This window comes from Pleurodeles waltl, chromosome 8, assembly GCF_031143425.1.
Source record: "Pleurodeles waltl isolate 20211129_DDA chromosome 8, aPleWal1.hap1.20221129, whole genome shotgun sequence".
Taxonomy (NCBI): domain Eukaryota; kingdom Metazoa; phylum Chordata; class Amphibia; order Caudata; family Salamandridae; genus Pleurodeles; species Pleurodeles waltl.
The window spans coordinates 5,287,032-5,302,388 of record NC_090447.1 but is presented as its reverse complement, the minus strand read 5'-3'; the positions used below and the strand labels follow the sequence as shown (position 1 = coordinate 5,302,388).

The window sequence follows — 15,357 nt, the reverse complement described above, 5'->3', positions numbered from 1 at the left end:
TAATTCTGCTGTTAGTCAGCCTAGGTTCCTATGTGCCCAAAATAGTGACACCCTGGTGGAATCCACGATGTTTCCCTTAGAAAATGTGCCTAACATCACTTTAACACCTGTTCTGACCAGGCGCTAACATTTTATGCTAATTGCACTTAGCGTCCGCTTCCTAGGTGTGTGTCATTTTAGCGTACGGAGGTAAATATGGTGACAGAGGGTAGCGTCATTTTTTGGAAGGGAACACCTACCTTGTATATCATTGTCGCAATTCAATGCAAGGTGGGTTGGCCCTCGCAAACAATGACGCTAACTCATATATTTTGACACTAGACAGGTCTAGCATCAAAATATAAATATGGAGTTAAGTTAGCGCCGCTTTAGTGTAAAAGAAATAATAATAATTACGCTAAGGCAGTGCAAACTTTTCATAAATATGGGCCTTATTGTAGGACTTTTACCTTGGGGATATGACTGCATAGTTTAAGGCACCAGCACCACCGAGTATAAGTGACTGAGTCGGTCCCACACCGTCTGGAAGTTGTCGGCCTTACTTCTTCGGCTAGCTTGCAGTGCCTCGTCCACACCTAAAAAGTAAAAGTGATTTGTGGCAGCCTAAAAACATGAGACTCTGACTCCTCAGGGAAGTTGTGGTGAACAGACAATGCCCCTTTCTCTCGGTTTAACTACATTTCACACACGCCAAGGCAAATGAGGAGATGCAAAATAGGTTAAAATATATTTATTGATGCAATTGCATTCAATTATAAAAAAGCATGATATGGGATGATTAGACAGATAAACCATAATATGGTGATTATTGTTACCATTAGAGTGAAGAAACAAAACAATCCCACCGTTCTGGTATGATCATAATACCTAATAATTCCTATTTACAACCTAATGTCCAAAATCTGCGAGCATAGTGGTGTTAGCCCTTCTGGCTATCCTGGTGTTTGGGAAGAGCCACGACCGCATACATGAAAGACAGGTAAGGGTCTGCCTGTTGCCTGCTGGCAATCCTCCCTGTTGGCGGAAAAGTCAGTGCCAGGATCAGCGAAGCTGTCAATGAAATGGTGTCTATCGCAGGCCGGCCATGACTGGAATGCCCTTTACCTTCCTTAGGCCTACACAATGTTTATAAAACAAATTTAATAGTGTTCTAAGAACAGGCCTGGCATGATAATATGTCTAAAATGAGGATTGGCTCCATAACTCCTGGAGAAGCAATACCAGTTAGAATATCATGTACCAAACGTGACAGCCTTGAACAGGGAACAGAATGAAAAGCATGCACAGTGTGCAACACGTACAACTCTGTCTTCTCAGAAAAGGCAGCTTGATTAAAATATAAAAATAACGAGCTAAAAGATGGCAGTGCTAAAAAATACGAAAAAGAATAAAATGAATAACACGCATGTGTGTGAAAGGACACAGGATCCGGGTCCAGAGCTAAAATAAGGGTGCCTAATCTAGTTGGTAAGGGGGACCCACAACAAACTGATTAAGTGACATTCATCCAAACCGCCAGGAAAGCAAAATAAACGTATTTAATAGTCGGGTTGGTCTGTGAAAGGATGCAGCTCATCTGAGTCTTCACTTTGGTCTGAAAGAGAAACATTTTCCAATTACTTGGAGCGAGAGCAACAGATGAAGCTACATCTGATATTCATGGCATTATCCATTTACTTTTTACTATTTTACAAATATTTATCTCTCTGAATACATCCAAAAAAATCTGTACATTCTTTAGGTATTGCTCATTGTGATAATTTGTAATTCACTTTAGCACCAAGTTGTGTTTGTATGAACACAACCGCTGTAAAAAATCACCAAAATACAAAAGTATATCCACTGGTTGCTGTGAGCTAATTTCCTCCAAGCAGGGCTTGGCTCTAGACTTTAGTGGGAGGGGCTCTGTTGTAGTGTGATAAACAGTCAAGTGGACCATTTACACAGGAGTAATATTACAGCACACTCTGCACTTCAGCATTGTTACTGTATACAAAAACTCACGTGAAACATTTACACTGGAGTAATATTACAGCGCACTGTGTACTTCACCAACGTTACGGTATACAAAAGCTCACGTGAAACATTTACACAGGAGTAATATTACAGCGCACTGTGTACTTCAGCGTTGTTACTGTATACAAAAACTCACGTGAAACATTTACACTGGAGTAATATTACAGCGCACTGTGTACTTCACCAACGTTACGGTATACAAAAGCTCACGTGAAACATTTACACAGGAGTAATATTACAGTGCACTGTGTTCTTCAGCGTTGTTACTGTACACAAAAACTCACGTGAAACATTTACACTGGAGTACTATTACAGCGCACTGTGTACTTCAGCGTTGTTACTGTATACAAAAGCTCACGTGAAACATTTACACAGGAGTAATATTACAGCGCACTGTGTACTTCAGCGTTGTTACTGTATACAAAAACTCACGTGAAACATTTACACTGGAGTAATATTACAGCGCACTGTGTACTTCACCAACGTTACGGTATACAAAAGCTCACGTGAAACATTTACACAGGAGTAATATTACAGTGCACTGTGTTCTTCAGCGTTGTTACTGTATACAAAAACTCACGTGAAACATTTACACTGGAGTACTATTACAGCGCACTGTGTACTTCAGCGTTGTTACTGTATACAAAAGCTCACGTGAAACATTTACACAGGAGTAATATTACAGCGCACTGTGTTCTTCAGCGTTGTTACTGTATACGAAAACTCACGTGAAACATTTACACTGGAGTACTATTACAGCGCACTGTGTACTTCAGCGTTGTTACTGTATGCAAAACCTCACGTGAAACATTTACACTGGAGTAAAAGTTTTGTGCTCTAAGAATTATGAAAGTCACAATGCATCAGTGTTGCAGCGCACTGGGTACTGATAGGAAACAGTTACACTGCTGCATTGTTACAGTGCAGTGAGTACTTGTGTGAAACACGGCCATTGCAGCAAACAGTATAGCAACGTTATTGTGCACTAAGTACTCATGTGAAACAAGGACACTGCAGCTATGTTGCTGTGCACTCATTTGAAACAGTGAACCTATAGTTACACTACAGCAATGTTACTGTATTCATGTGAAATGGGGACACTGCAGCAGAGTTAGTGAACTGAGGGGAATATTCATCATAGTGTTGCGTCACCCTGGTGCCACGCAAGGCGACGCAACAAGAAAGTCAGTTTTATCAAACCATGCATTGCCTCCTTGCGTGGCCCGGAGTGGCTTGATAAATCTGGACTAAAGCAAGGAAGTGCAAACTGCTCCCTTGCGTTACTCTGCCCGAAGGAGGCGTTCCATCTGTGGATAGTGGGCGTTCCACGCACCCACCCATGGATTTTACCACATTCCCAGATTTACCAACACTGATAAACCAGGGAAAGCTACGCCTTCCCAAGGGAGGCGCAGAAAGGAGAACTATATTTCTCCCCCTTGTTTCCTCTTTATAAGCGTGTTCTGCAGCACACATAGAAAGAGAAAAATGTCTCTGAGTATTGTTTTTGTGCAGGAAGGTTCCCCTTCCTGCATAAAAACAATCCTGCATGCAACGCAGGCACCCTTGCACCATGCTGTAGGGATGCCTGTGTTGGCGTAAAGGCAGCACATAGAGCGCCAGAGCAAGGAAGGTCAGAAATGTAAAAATGGCACATTCCTGCCCTTTAACTTTCTTGCAGCACAGCAAGGTGGCTTGCTACGCTGCGTGAAATAATGCTAAACAGGACTCGAAAAATCTACTCGACCACTCGCTATGGTGAGTTTTATTTTATGAGGTCGAGCTATTTTTAGATCCAACTCGATCCTTCTGGGGAGTGGACAAGGAACAGGTGTTCTGCTCAGTCAGAAACTGAATTAGAAATTAAGATGCCTTTAAATCTTATTCTTCTCACATTTCCTCTGTGTTCAGAGACAGAGGTCAAAGATCAGTTTGTCTTCTTGCAATGCAAATACTTTTCCTTGTGGCTGCAGAATTCTAGGATTTTGTAAGGTGAACTGTCTGACCCATGTGAAATGAACTACTTTTGGTATCAGGTTTTATCTGACACACAACGTTTATATTACTAAGTCAACTTTACAAACATTTCAAAATATATTTCAGTAGCTGTGAAAGACCATTTTTTGTACTTTTTTGATGATCGAAAAAATATTAAAATAGGATGAAAAAAAGTCAGAACACTTTACTTGGTGATGTGTAAATGATAAATGTTTTCTGAAACCCAGTTTTCACAGATTATTGTTAATACACTATATAGTTTTATCAGTAAAGCTGCAAGTTAGTGGGAAGGTTTTTGTACATTTCTCTGGAATGTACTATTTGTAAATGACAGTGCGTTACCAACATCATGCTTTAGTGATATATTTTTTACAAGTGAGTGTTTAAACATAAACAAAGAAACACTCCTGCCCTGATAGCATAGCTATTATTAAACTAAGAGCCAAGTCATGCATAGATCATGTGTATCCCATATGTGGGCCAGATTTATTATACATGGACCAAATGTTTAGTGTATTTAATCAAACAAAAGAGGATTTTTTTCACAGTAGAAATGCCAAACTCCACATTTTTTTTGAAGGTGTACTCATATATGAGAATGAAGAAAAAGGCGACTGTAAAATACTATATTTGCCTGGGATCTCAGAATTTGAGACCCGTATGTGGGTCAAGTACATTACAGTTAGGTCGATTTGATTATTCAAGCTACTCGACCTGCAGGTCTAGTAACATTTTTATGATTTTTTGAGTCATCAGGGGAGGTGAATGATTCATGGTTAATGACTTCCCACCTGACCTATGTGGTCCTAGTAAACTAGTTTTAATTGGTTTCCATCTTTCTTGAACACTGCATTGTGCGTTGCATAGTGAAAATCCTGTGTGAAAACTTCTAGGTGCTGAGAAGGCTGGCCCCAAGGGTTGCTGAATTCTTTTGGTCTCTCAATCATAGGCATTAAAGGTGGATCCCACTGAGAAAAGGCTTTGAATGATTCTATACTCCTGGGACTCTATAATCCCAAATGTCGGAGCTTTTCTTAGTAGGACGTAGCTGGTTGTGTGGCTCAAGGATGGCTCAGAAGTACTTGTGCAAGCAGCAGCTGCTGTGTGTTCCCAGGTCAAAGAGGATTACTTAGAAGCCATCCCAGAGTCATTTGATGATCATCCAACTACCTTAGAAGTCATTTTCTCATCACCAGGTGTCATCAAGCTCTTGAAGTCATCAGCAAAGCTTAGAAACTTGTGCCTGATAACTTGAGGATGACTTAAAAATGACTACCTGATTACTTCACAAACTGAGATTATTCCTGATGATTTCAGGATGGGTATCTGATGACATCACAAGAAGAGATTGCTCCTGATGACCGTAGGATGGTTAGTGATTACTGCACTAACACTCTCTTGCCACCCTATCCCTCTGATACTAAAGGAGGGTAGTCAGTAGTCAGTTTAACATCTAACAGTAAATTTTTCCCAGAGCACACGAGGTAAAATATTTCATGTGTTACACTTAAAGTGCAGTAACACCCTGCTTTCCCCGGGGTACCTGAACTATGTTTCACACCAACTTTGCCTTTTAAACAAAAGTAAAAGCTCACTTTTCAATCAATCAATCAATCAATCAATCACATTTATAAAGCGCGCTACTCACCCGTAAGGGTCTCAAGGCGCTGGGGGGGGGGGGGGGTCAGTGCTCGAAGAGCCAGGTCTTGAGCTGCCTTCTGAAGGAGAGGTGGTCCTGTATGGCGCGAAGATGGCTGGGAAGATGGTTCCAGGTCTTCGCTGCCAGGAAAGAAAAGGATCTTCCTCCGGCGGTGGCTTTGCGGATGCGGGGTACGGCTGCCAGGGCTTGTCCGGTCGAGCGTAGGGTGCGCGGAGGAGTGTAGAAGGAGACGCGGTGGTTGATGAGTTTTGGTCCGAGGTTGTGCAGGGCTTTGTGTGCGTGGGTGAGGAGTCTGAAGGTGATCCTCTTGTTGACTAGTAGCCAGTGAAGTTTCTTCAGGTGTCCGGAGATGTGGTGGTGGCGGGTATGTACTTTTGAGTTTCTACAGTAATTACACTGTTACTTTCAGCGTGCCTACCTTGCAATTTCATGCCTGTAGGTACATTTAAACTAGCGCTATAATTCAGAGGTGTGACTAATACCTAAAACAAAGATTGTTATTTTATTACTGACCTCAGAAGGATTAAAGGGTGAGACAGTTATTCTTGAATTAAAACCTGCAGGCTGCCTGTTAGTACCAGATGTCTTCAGCAGGCACATTAACCCACTGAACTATCATACATTTTTCTAAACATGCACACTCTCTCTCTCTCTCTGTCTTTGTATATATATATATATATATATGTATATATATATATATATATATATATATGTATATATTGCTTTTAAGACTTTTCAGAAGGTGTAGAATTGTAGTTTAATTAGCATTTCTGCTTCATATGAACCACTGATTTTATATATGCACATTGCTTTTTTATCTGCCTCAGAAGGATTAAGGACAGCGTCAGTTTTTCTGAAATTTAAATATACATATTATCAGCCTCAGAAGGATTATCAACTAGGTCTGTTTCCTGGAATTTAAATATATATTTAAAGTCTGGAAAAACGACCCAGTCCTTAATTTGTCCGAGGTTGATAGAAAAGAAATGTGTATTTATAAAAAAGCTTGTTCCTGTGAAACAGTAAGGGTAAACATTCTGTCCAATATTGCAAACCTTTTGAAAGTCTCGATAGCAAAATGTGTGACATTTAATCAATATTGTTGTTATAACTATCAGTGACACATCAGTACATATTATAATCAAATCCTCATTTTTTGTAGTTTTATACATCACAAAGTCGACCCAAAGATATTGGAGCGCTTTAATTGAGGACCAATTAAATTACACAAAGATGCTTTTATTTGTTAAGAGAGATTAAGTGACGTGCCCTTTATCACAGGATGTTGAGCGAAACTGAGACTCAAACCTGGTTCCTGATTTCTAAGCACTGCCCATAACGCCACAAATCCTCTCACTTCTGTAAATCAGGGGTTGAACGTCAGCTGCTGAGATTTATCTGCAGCCTTCAAATGTACTAGGTCACTATCTTGGAACACAGACAGCGTGAGAAGGTTGCACAGATGAATTACTTTAGCCTTCAGAACAACAAATGCAGCACTTTCGATGGCTTCAAATGCATAAGCAGCTGCTCTCACAGGCGACTGTGCACAACATGAAGAGCACACAGACTTTTCTCTGACTTACTAGCTGCAGCTTTATAGCATGGTGAGCTCGTAGTACCCAGCTCCGGCTTGCACAGACAGTGCACACATGCTGTCAGACCAGTGGTTAATTTGTAAATACAAACTTGCCGGGGCCCAAAGCCCTCCTCTGAAACACGCAGCTGCTGCATTTAAATGTGCGATCACAGAATACTGAGGCAGCGTAATCCTGAAGCCACCTCGGGCCTCTTCAGTCTAATTACAGCCACTCCCTGCCCCTTCAGCTCACACCTGCAGCTTTCTACTTTCACCCGTAGTAAGGCTTTTCTGTCTTTCTTTGCTCCATCCTTACCATACATGTCTTTTGCTCGCAGTAATTGCCTGATAAAGAATAATAAGTGACGGCCTTCAAAAATAAATCCCGGACCACCCCCCCCCCCAGGCAATGACCTGCTCAAATTAAGCACTGGCTCTGTGTCATGTGAATCTGCAGTGGGAGCATCACGAGGGGCTGCACAAGCTAGCATTTTCACAACTCTTACAGGAGAAAAGGTTTCTGCTTGAGCATGATTTGGCGCGTGATTTGCAGCGGTGGGGCGCGGAATGCGCGCTGAGATATATATTCAACAGCCATCTTTAGGATTTGGTGTGTTATTGAAGTTAGTATCGACGCCATTTTAATGGTTTGGGTTAAAACGATGCAAGAGATTTTGACAGTTCACCCTGAATACTGGTCAATAAATGAGAAAGAGGACTGAGATTAACGAAGAAACTGAAATAGGAGGGAAATTAGAAAATTATTTAAATAAGGGACTGGGAAAATGTATGCTTCTGATTTAGTTAATAGAAAGTTAGATATACTATGGCTAAATGTTAGTCAGAAGGTGATTGTTTAGACTTTGGTATTCTTTTTTCTTTTACTGAACGTTTTTGAAAAGCAGAAAAGCAACAGGACATTCCTTGAAGTAATTCTATCACAGGACCGGAGGCGAGGATTATGCAAATCTTTCTTCACTCTTTATTCAATAGCAAGTTCAAAGTTAAACAAAACATGAACAAAAAAACTACAAGTTCCATGAGCCCGCCGCCATGGTAACGAGTATCCAATGAGGTGCCCTCCTTCACGTCGGTATAAATAGCCCGAGACACGTCACACTTCCTCTTTCTTCACTGCTACGTGTCAGATAAGTGCCTTTTCTGCCTCCGGTTGGGAGTTTGTTTCTTGACTTGGCGCGCTGCCGCTCAATTGTTTTGCGGGGCTTTCTGTTTGTGTAGCAACTTCATCGCTATGAGCGGCCCGGAACGGACGGGCCGCTCGAGCGTTTCATTTCCTTTCGGCCCTCGGCGTGTTTAATACACGTCGGGCCCACCAGAGGGAGCGCGCGCTGTTCTTCGTTATCGGAGAGCGTGCCTCTTTCAGTGCGCGGCTCGCGCTTCGCGTTTGCTTTTTTCCAGGGACACTCAGTCTCTCAGCAAGCATATCTGCATTAATCACTTTGCTTTTTTCTTTTCTTCCCAGGATTGAGGGTTTCTCCTCTAGTACATGCTTGGCACCCTGGTGCATATTTTCTCTTCCCTACCCTGACACCCGTTTGGGTAAGAATTACCCCATTAGGGAAGGCATTACTTCTTGACTTACTATCAGTGACAGAGAGGGTAGGGATTTTACCCTATATATTGTATATTTTTTTGTTGGGTGTACACTCTGTCATAGTCCTCATTATGCATTCCTCCCAAGAGAATGAACCTTTTACCAACATGTCCCCAGGTGAGGGTCCCTCTCACCGTACCCTTCCCCCCGGAGTGGACACTTTGTTTTCCCAGGCTATTTCTCACGCTTTAGCACCTCTTAGGGATACTGTAGCTAAGCTTACTGTACAGGTGTCCAGAGGTACGGGCATGTTTGGTGTGACGGGAGCGGAGGGTGATTCCTCTACCCTTTCGGCCCCCAGGAAAATGCGCAAGCGCGACGCGGGGCACCTGGGGGATAGTGTATTTTCACCCAATCCCAAGAGTGCGCGCGCGCATAAGCGCGTACCCTCCCGGGAGGACCGTTTGCCCGGAGTACTGGGTGACAAGCTTCACCACCTATGGAACCCTGATCTGGGATCCCCCAAAGGCTTCATGGGAGGTTCAGATGAGGTCTCATCATCTTTAGATGACGACTCGGGTCGCCCTTGGCGTCCGGGTGCTACCCTACCAGATCCTTCGGATCACGCCGATTCTGACTCCGATATGTTTGAGCCGGAGGGTATCTACCATCCGCGTTCCTCGGAGTGGCACCCAGACCACAAGGTGGCTGAATATGTCGCCAGTAAAATTAGGCAACCTCTGGACAAAGAGGTGCGCGCTCGTCTACGGGCGGAGTGCAGGAGAGACTGCCTCAGCCCATCGGGTTCTCGGCAGAAGACTCAGAACTCATAGATTTAGAGGTTCAGGCCCTTCTTCACAAAGGTGCCATTTCTTTTACTTCCCTTCACCCCACAGGCTTCGTAAGCAACATCTTCTTGGTGGAGAAGAAGGACAAAGGGTTTCGTCCCGTTATCAATCTTCGTGCTTTCAACGAATGGGTGGTTTACAGACATTTCAAAATGGAGGGTATTCACATGCTCCGCGACCTCCTCTTACAAGGGGACTGGATGGTTCGTCTAGATCTCAAGGACGCGTACCTCACGGTCCCTATTTTTTCCACCCCATCGCAGATTCCTGCAGTTCTTATGGAACAACCAGGTGTTCGAATTCACCACACTCCCCTTCGGCCTGTCGTCGGCACCGTGGTGCTTCACAAAACTTCTCAAACCAGTAGTGGAAACTCTGAGGTTACAAGGCATTCGCCTCATAATTTATCTGGACGACATCCTTTTGATGGATCAGTCCAGGTCTCAGTTGATGTACAATCTGAACACAACTATTGCGCTTTTCCAGGACCTTGGTTTTGTGATCAACCAACAGAAGTCGCAACTTACTCCGACTCAATCGTTGGTCTTCCTAGGGTTTCTAGTGGATTCCCGATCAGCATCTCTAAGTCTCCCGGCGACGAAGATTTCCAAGATAAAGAAGGAACTGAGAAAGGTCCTGCAACGAGACCAGATCTCTCTACGCCAGTTAGCCAGAGTAGTAGGCCTGCTTTCGTCTTCGATTCAAGCCATTTTTCCGGGTCCCCTACACTACAGAGCCCTGCAGCGCTTGAAAGCGTTTCACCTTCGCCGAGGGGTGACGTACTCCGAGTTGATCTCCCTGTCTCAAGAGGCAAGGATGGAGTTGTGTTGGTGGCTGGACCACATGGAGGCATGGAATGGCAGGGCCATCTTTGGAGCAGCCCCGGATCTGGTGATCGAGTCAGACGCCAGTCGCCAGGGATGGGGGGCTCGTTGCGGGGACATCTCGTTGGGGGGGACGTTGGACCCCGCAGGAACTAACCATGCATATCAACTGCCTGGAGCTCCTGGCGGGTTCTTTTGCGATCAAGTCTCTCACGAGAGACAGGGTCTCATGCGTAGTTCTACTACGGATGGACAACGTATCGGCAGTGCACTACATAAATCGTTTAGGGGGAACAAGATCAAGAGCCCTAGCGGGGCTAGCGATAGAGTTTTGGCATTTTTGCCTTCAACACCAAATCTCAGTCACAGCAGAGTATCTTCCGGGAACCCAGAATGTGTGGGCAGACTGGAATTCTCGGTTTCTCCGGGATCCCAGCGATTGGCGACTACATCGCTCGGTTTTTCAGGCGATCATGGATCATTGGGGTCCCTGTTCAGTGGATCTCTTTGCGTCTCGTTGGAATGCCCAGCTTCCCCTATACTTCAGCTGGCGTCCGGATCCGGGAGCGATGGCAGTAGATGCGTTTCTCCAACATTGGGGCACTCTTCAGGGTTATGCTTTTCCCCCGTTTCTTCTTATCCCGCGGGTTGCTGCTCAAGTTCGCCGCCAAGAGGCGACGGTGATTCTAATAACCCCCTGGTGGAGATCACAGGCATGGTTCCCGACTCTGCTGGAACTCTCGTGCGAGTGTCCTCTTCGCCTCCCGGATTTTCCCTCGATACTCCTGGATCCGTCGGGGTCCTGCCACCCTCTAATCCTTCAAGGTCATCTTCCCCTCATAGCTTGGAAGATTTCCGGCATCGTTGGCAAAACAACCGGCTTTCGCAGGAAGCTAATAACTTCATCGCACAGGCCTGGGCCCCTGGTACATGCAAACGATATAAATCAACATGGAATAGGTAGTCTAGTTGGTGTGTGGGCAAACACTGCGATCCCATGGGGGCCAGTATTGCCGACATCATCAATTTCCTGGCGGAATTAGCTGCATCCGGCTTAGCGTATCGCACCATCAATTCTTTTCGCTCGGCCATCTCTGCGGGCCATCCTCCCCTGAATAATCTCCCGATTGGGGGGCATCCCTGGGTTTGTAAACTCCTTAAGGGTATTAGACTCTCCAGACCTCCACAACCTAGATATTCGGAGCTCTGGGATGTGAACTTGGTTCTTAATCTCTTATCCTCTTGGCGGGACAACCAATATTTGTCGATGAAGGAATTGTCGGCAAAATTAGCCATGCTTCTCTGCCTCATTTCCTGTAAGCGTGTGTCAGATATCAGAGCACTGGATGTCTCCGCTCGAGTCTTTACTCCAGAAGGAGTCACGTTTACTATTGCAAGGAGAACAAAGAATAATACCAGGTCGGTGTCCTATCCCGTTTTTCCTGATTCCCCGAGGCTATGTGTGGTTAGATGTCTCAAAGTCTATGAGGAAGTGACCAGTTCTTGTAGACCTCCAGATGAGACTCAATTGTTGATTTCTATTAAGAAGCCGTTTAGGGCGGTTTCTTCTCCCTCCATTGCCAGATGGATTCGGTGGATTCTCTCTGAGGCAGGCATAGATATTCGAGTTTTTGGGGCTCATTCTACTCGGGGAGCTATGGCTTCCAAAGCCATACAAGTGGGGGGCAGATTGGAGGACATCATGCATGCTGCTGATTGGTCTTCAGAATCTACTTTTAAGAAGTTTTACTTTAAACCAATTCACGACGCAGCCGCACTGGTGGTAAGTAAGCTTTGAACTTGCATAATCCTCGCCTCCGGTCCTGTGATAGAATACGAAATTTCCTAGCTATCGTGAAGGAAAGTTTCAATTCTATTAAGGACACGGAGGCGAGGATTATCCCACCCACATACATTTCGCGGATATGTTCCCTCCCGATTACATCTATCTGCGTAGCAAGGTAGTATACTTGCGTTTATGCCTTTGTTTATTGGTTATTCTGCTCATATTTAAATTTTCAGGTAAACACTTGATTCAGATGTATTTTCATTTATATGTGTTCTAAAGTTCATAACTTTGTTGCCTTTGGTAGGTTTCCTGTGTTCTATCGGATTTGCATCTAATTATACCTATTTTTTAGGTTCCGAAACTACGACCAATTGACTCTACCAGGATTCCTTCCGCAGTGAAGTCGAGGAAGTGTGACGTGTCTCGGGCTATTTATACCGACGTGAAGGAGGGCACCTCATTGGATACTCGTTACCATGGCGGCGGGCTCATGGAACTTGTAGTTTTTTTGTTCATGTTTTGTTTAACTTTGAACTTGCTATTGAATAAAGAGTGAAGAAAGATTTGCATAATCCTCGCCTCCGTGTCCTTAATAGAATTGAAACTTTCCTTCACGATAGCTAGGAAATTTCGTATTCCACGTTAGTTTCATCCCATCTAATGGAAAGTGAAAGTTAAATGCAGACTGTGGACTACGCCCCATCAGAACGGCGTGAGTTTGATCCGAAGGCATTAGGCAGCTTTGCATGAGCCTAGATTATATTATGCAAAGCAATATTGATGCGTTTTCGGTTTGTTTTTTATTCATGGGGATATAAAGTGAATCAGAGAGTAATGAGCGGTTCCAAAGTCGGACGCTCTGGTCCAGTAACTGTGTCTATATAACGCTTAGGAGGTATACAGTCTAAGCTGAGAGGGTTGGCTTGTGTCTAAATTTGTTTTCACCATTTACTTGCCTTGGAATGGGAGGCTTTGCAAGCGGGAAAAAGCCAAAATAACATTTTAGCTGAAAAATGAAGTCTCCAACTTGGAGAGAGAGGTTGGTCTGCAAGGTACGTGATTTATGAAGGCTTACTACAACTCCCAGGATGCAGTTTGTTGAACATGAAGCCTTACTACAGTTTGTTGAACATGAAGCCTTACTACAACTCCCAGGATGCAGTTTGTTGAACATGAAGCCTTACTACAAGTCCCAGGATGCAGTTTGTTGAACATGAAGCCTTACTACAGTTTGTTGAACATGAAGCCTTACTACAAGTCCCAGGATGCAGTTTGTTGAACATGAAGCCTTACTACAGTTTGTTGAACATGAAGCCTTACTACAAGTCCCAGGATGCAGTTTGTTGAACATGAAGCCTTACTACAAGTCCCAGGATGCAGTTTGTTGAACATGAAGCCTTACTACAGTTTGTTGAACATGAAGCCTTACTACAAGTCCCAGGATGCAGTTTGTTGAACATGAAGCCTTACTACAAGTCCCAGGATGCAGTTTGTTGAACATGAAGCCTTACTACAGTTTGTTGAACATGAAGCCTTACTACAAGTCCCAGGATGCAGTTTGTTGAACATGAAGCCTTACTACAAGTCTCAGGATGCAGTTTGTTGAACATGAAGCCTTACTACAAGTCCCAGAATGCAGTTTGTTGAACATGAAGCCTTACTACAACTCCCAGGATGCAGTTTGTTGAACATGAAGCCTTACTACAGTTTGTTGAACATGAAGCCTTACTACAAGTCCCAGGATGCAGTTTGTTGAACATGAAGCCTTACTACAGTTTGTTGAACATGAAGCCTTACTACAAGTCCCAGGATGCAGTTTGTTGAACATGAAGCCTTACTACAAGTCCCAGGATGCAGTTTGTTGAACATGAAGCCTTACTACAAGTCTCAGGATGCAGTTTGTTGAACATGAAGCCTTACTACAGTTTGTTGAACATGAAGCCTTACTACAAGTCCCAGGATGCAGTTTGTTGAACATGAAGCCTTACTACAAGTCCCAGGATGCAGTTTGTTGAACATGAAGCCTTACTACAGTTTGTTGAACATGAAGCCTTACTACAAGTCCCAGGATGCAGTTTGTTGAACATGAAGCCTTACTACAAGTCCCAGGATGCAGTTTGTTGAACATGAAGCCTTACTACAGTTTGTTGAACATGAAGCCTTACTACAAGTCCCAGGATGCAGTTTGTTGAACATGAAGCCTTACTACAGTTTGTTGAACATGAAGCCTTACTACAAGTCCCAGGATGCAGTTTGTTGAACATGAAGCCTTACTACAAGTCCCAGGATGCAGTTTGTTGAACATGAAGCCTTACTACAAGTCCCAGGATGCAGTTTGTTGAACATGAAGCCTTACTACAGTTTGTTGAACATGAAGCCTTACTACAAGTCCCAGGATGCAGTTTGTTGAACGGCAGCGGAGACCGGTGGCCGCCAGGTACTTGACGGGGGTCCCTGTGTCAGCACTAGGGCATGTACCAAAGGTTGTCACTGCAGCAGAGAGATGTCCCCTGGATTCCTTGCTGCGCGGAGCTGCAGGGCGTTTGCGAGCTCAGTCCTTCAGGCGAGCTCAGTCCTTCAGCTCTTTCTTGCAGGTGTGGCTGAAGCCGAGGGCAGTAGCACCGGCCTTGGGGAGCGAGGATGGAGACACAGAGAGGGATCGCACCAGCAGTGTCTCCGTCCAGGAAGGGAAGGAGTGCAGTGATCTGGGAGAAGGAGATGAATGAGGTGAGTGAGCATCGGCCCTCCCCATCCCCCAAGCTCATGCCTCCTCTCCGTCCTCTCATTTCTGCCGCGTATTCTACGGCGGCTTCGTTTCTTCATTACTTCAGTTTCTTCTCTATCTTCACACCTTCTCCATCTCCTTGCTCTGCGGCTGCTCTCTGCTTCTCTCTGGAACATTTCACCTGATCTGCAGCCTCCGCGTGGACTCTTCTCTCCTCCCTCCTGCTCTCGCCATCACACCCCTCTCCTCTCTCACAATCCCTTCACAAACTGCTGCCCACTCACCACCTGCATCCCCAACCCTCACACCTCTCCTCCCCGCGCTCTACAACCCCAGCATCCATGGACCCCTTCTGTGAATGCG

General features: G+C 44.5%; 1 protein-coding gene across 2 annotated transcripts in view; it reads right to left on the bottom strand.

The window, feature by feature from the left end:
* Window positions 1-716: 716 nt before the first annotated feature.
* Window positions 717-15,357, bottom strand: part of LOC138249656 (NACHT, LRR and PYD domains-containing protein 3-like) — an 886,959-nt gene continuing 872,318 nt past the window's right edge. For both annotated transcript variants that reach the window (XM_069203614.1, XM_069203615.1), the window contains one exon: window positions 717-1,594. In XM_069203614.1, coding sequence (XP_069059715.1) covers window position 1,594 — 1 coding nt within the window. In that variant the 3' untranslated portion in view covers window positions 717-1,593. The remainder of the gene's footprint in view (window positions 1,595-15,357) is intronic.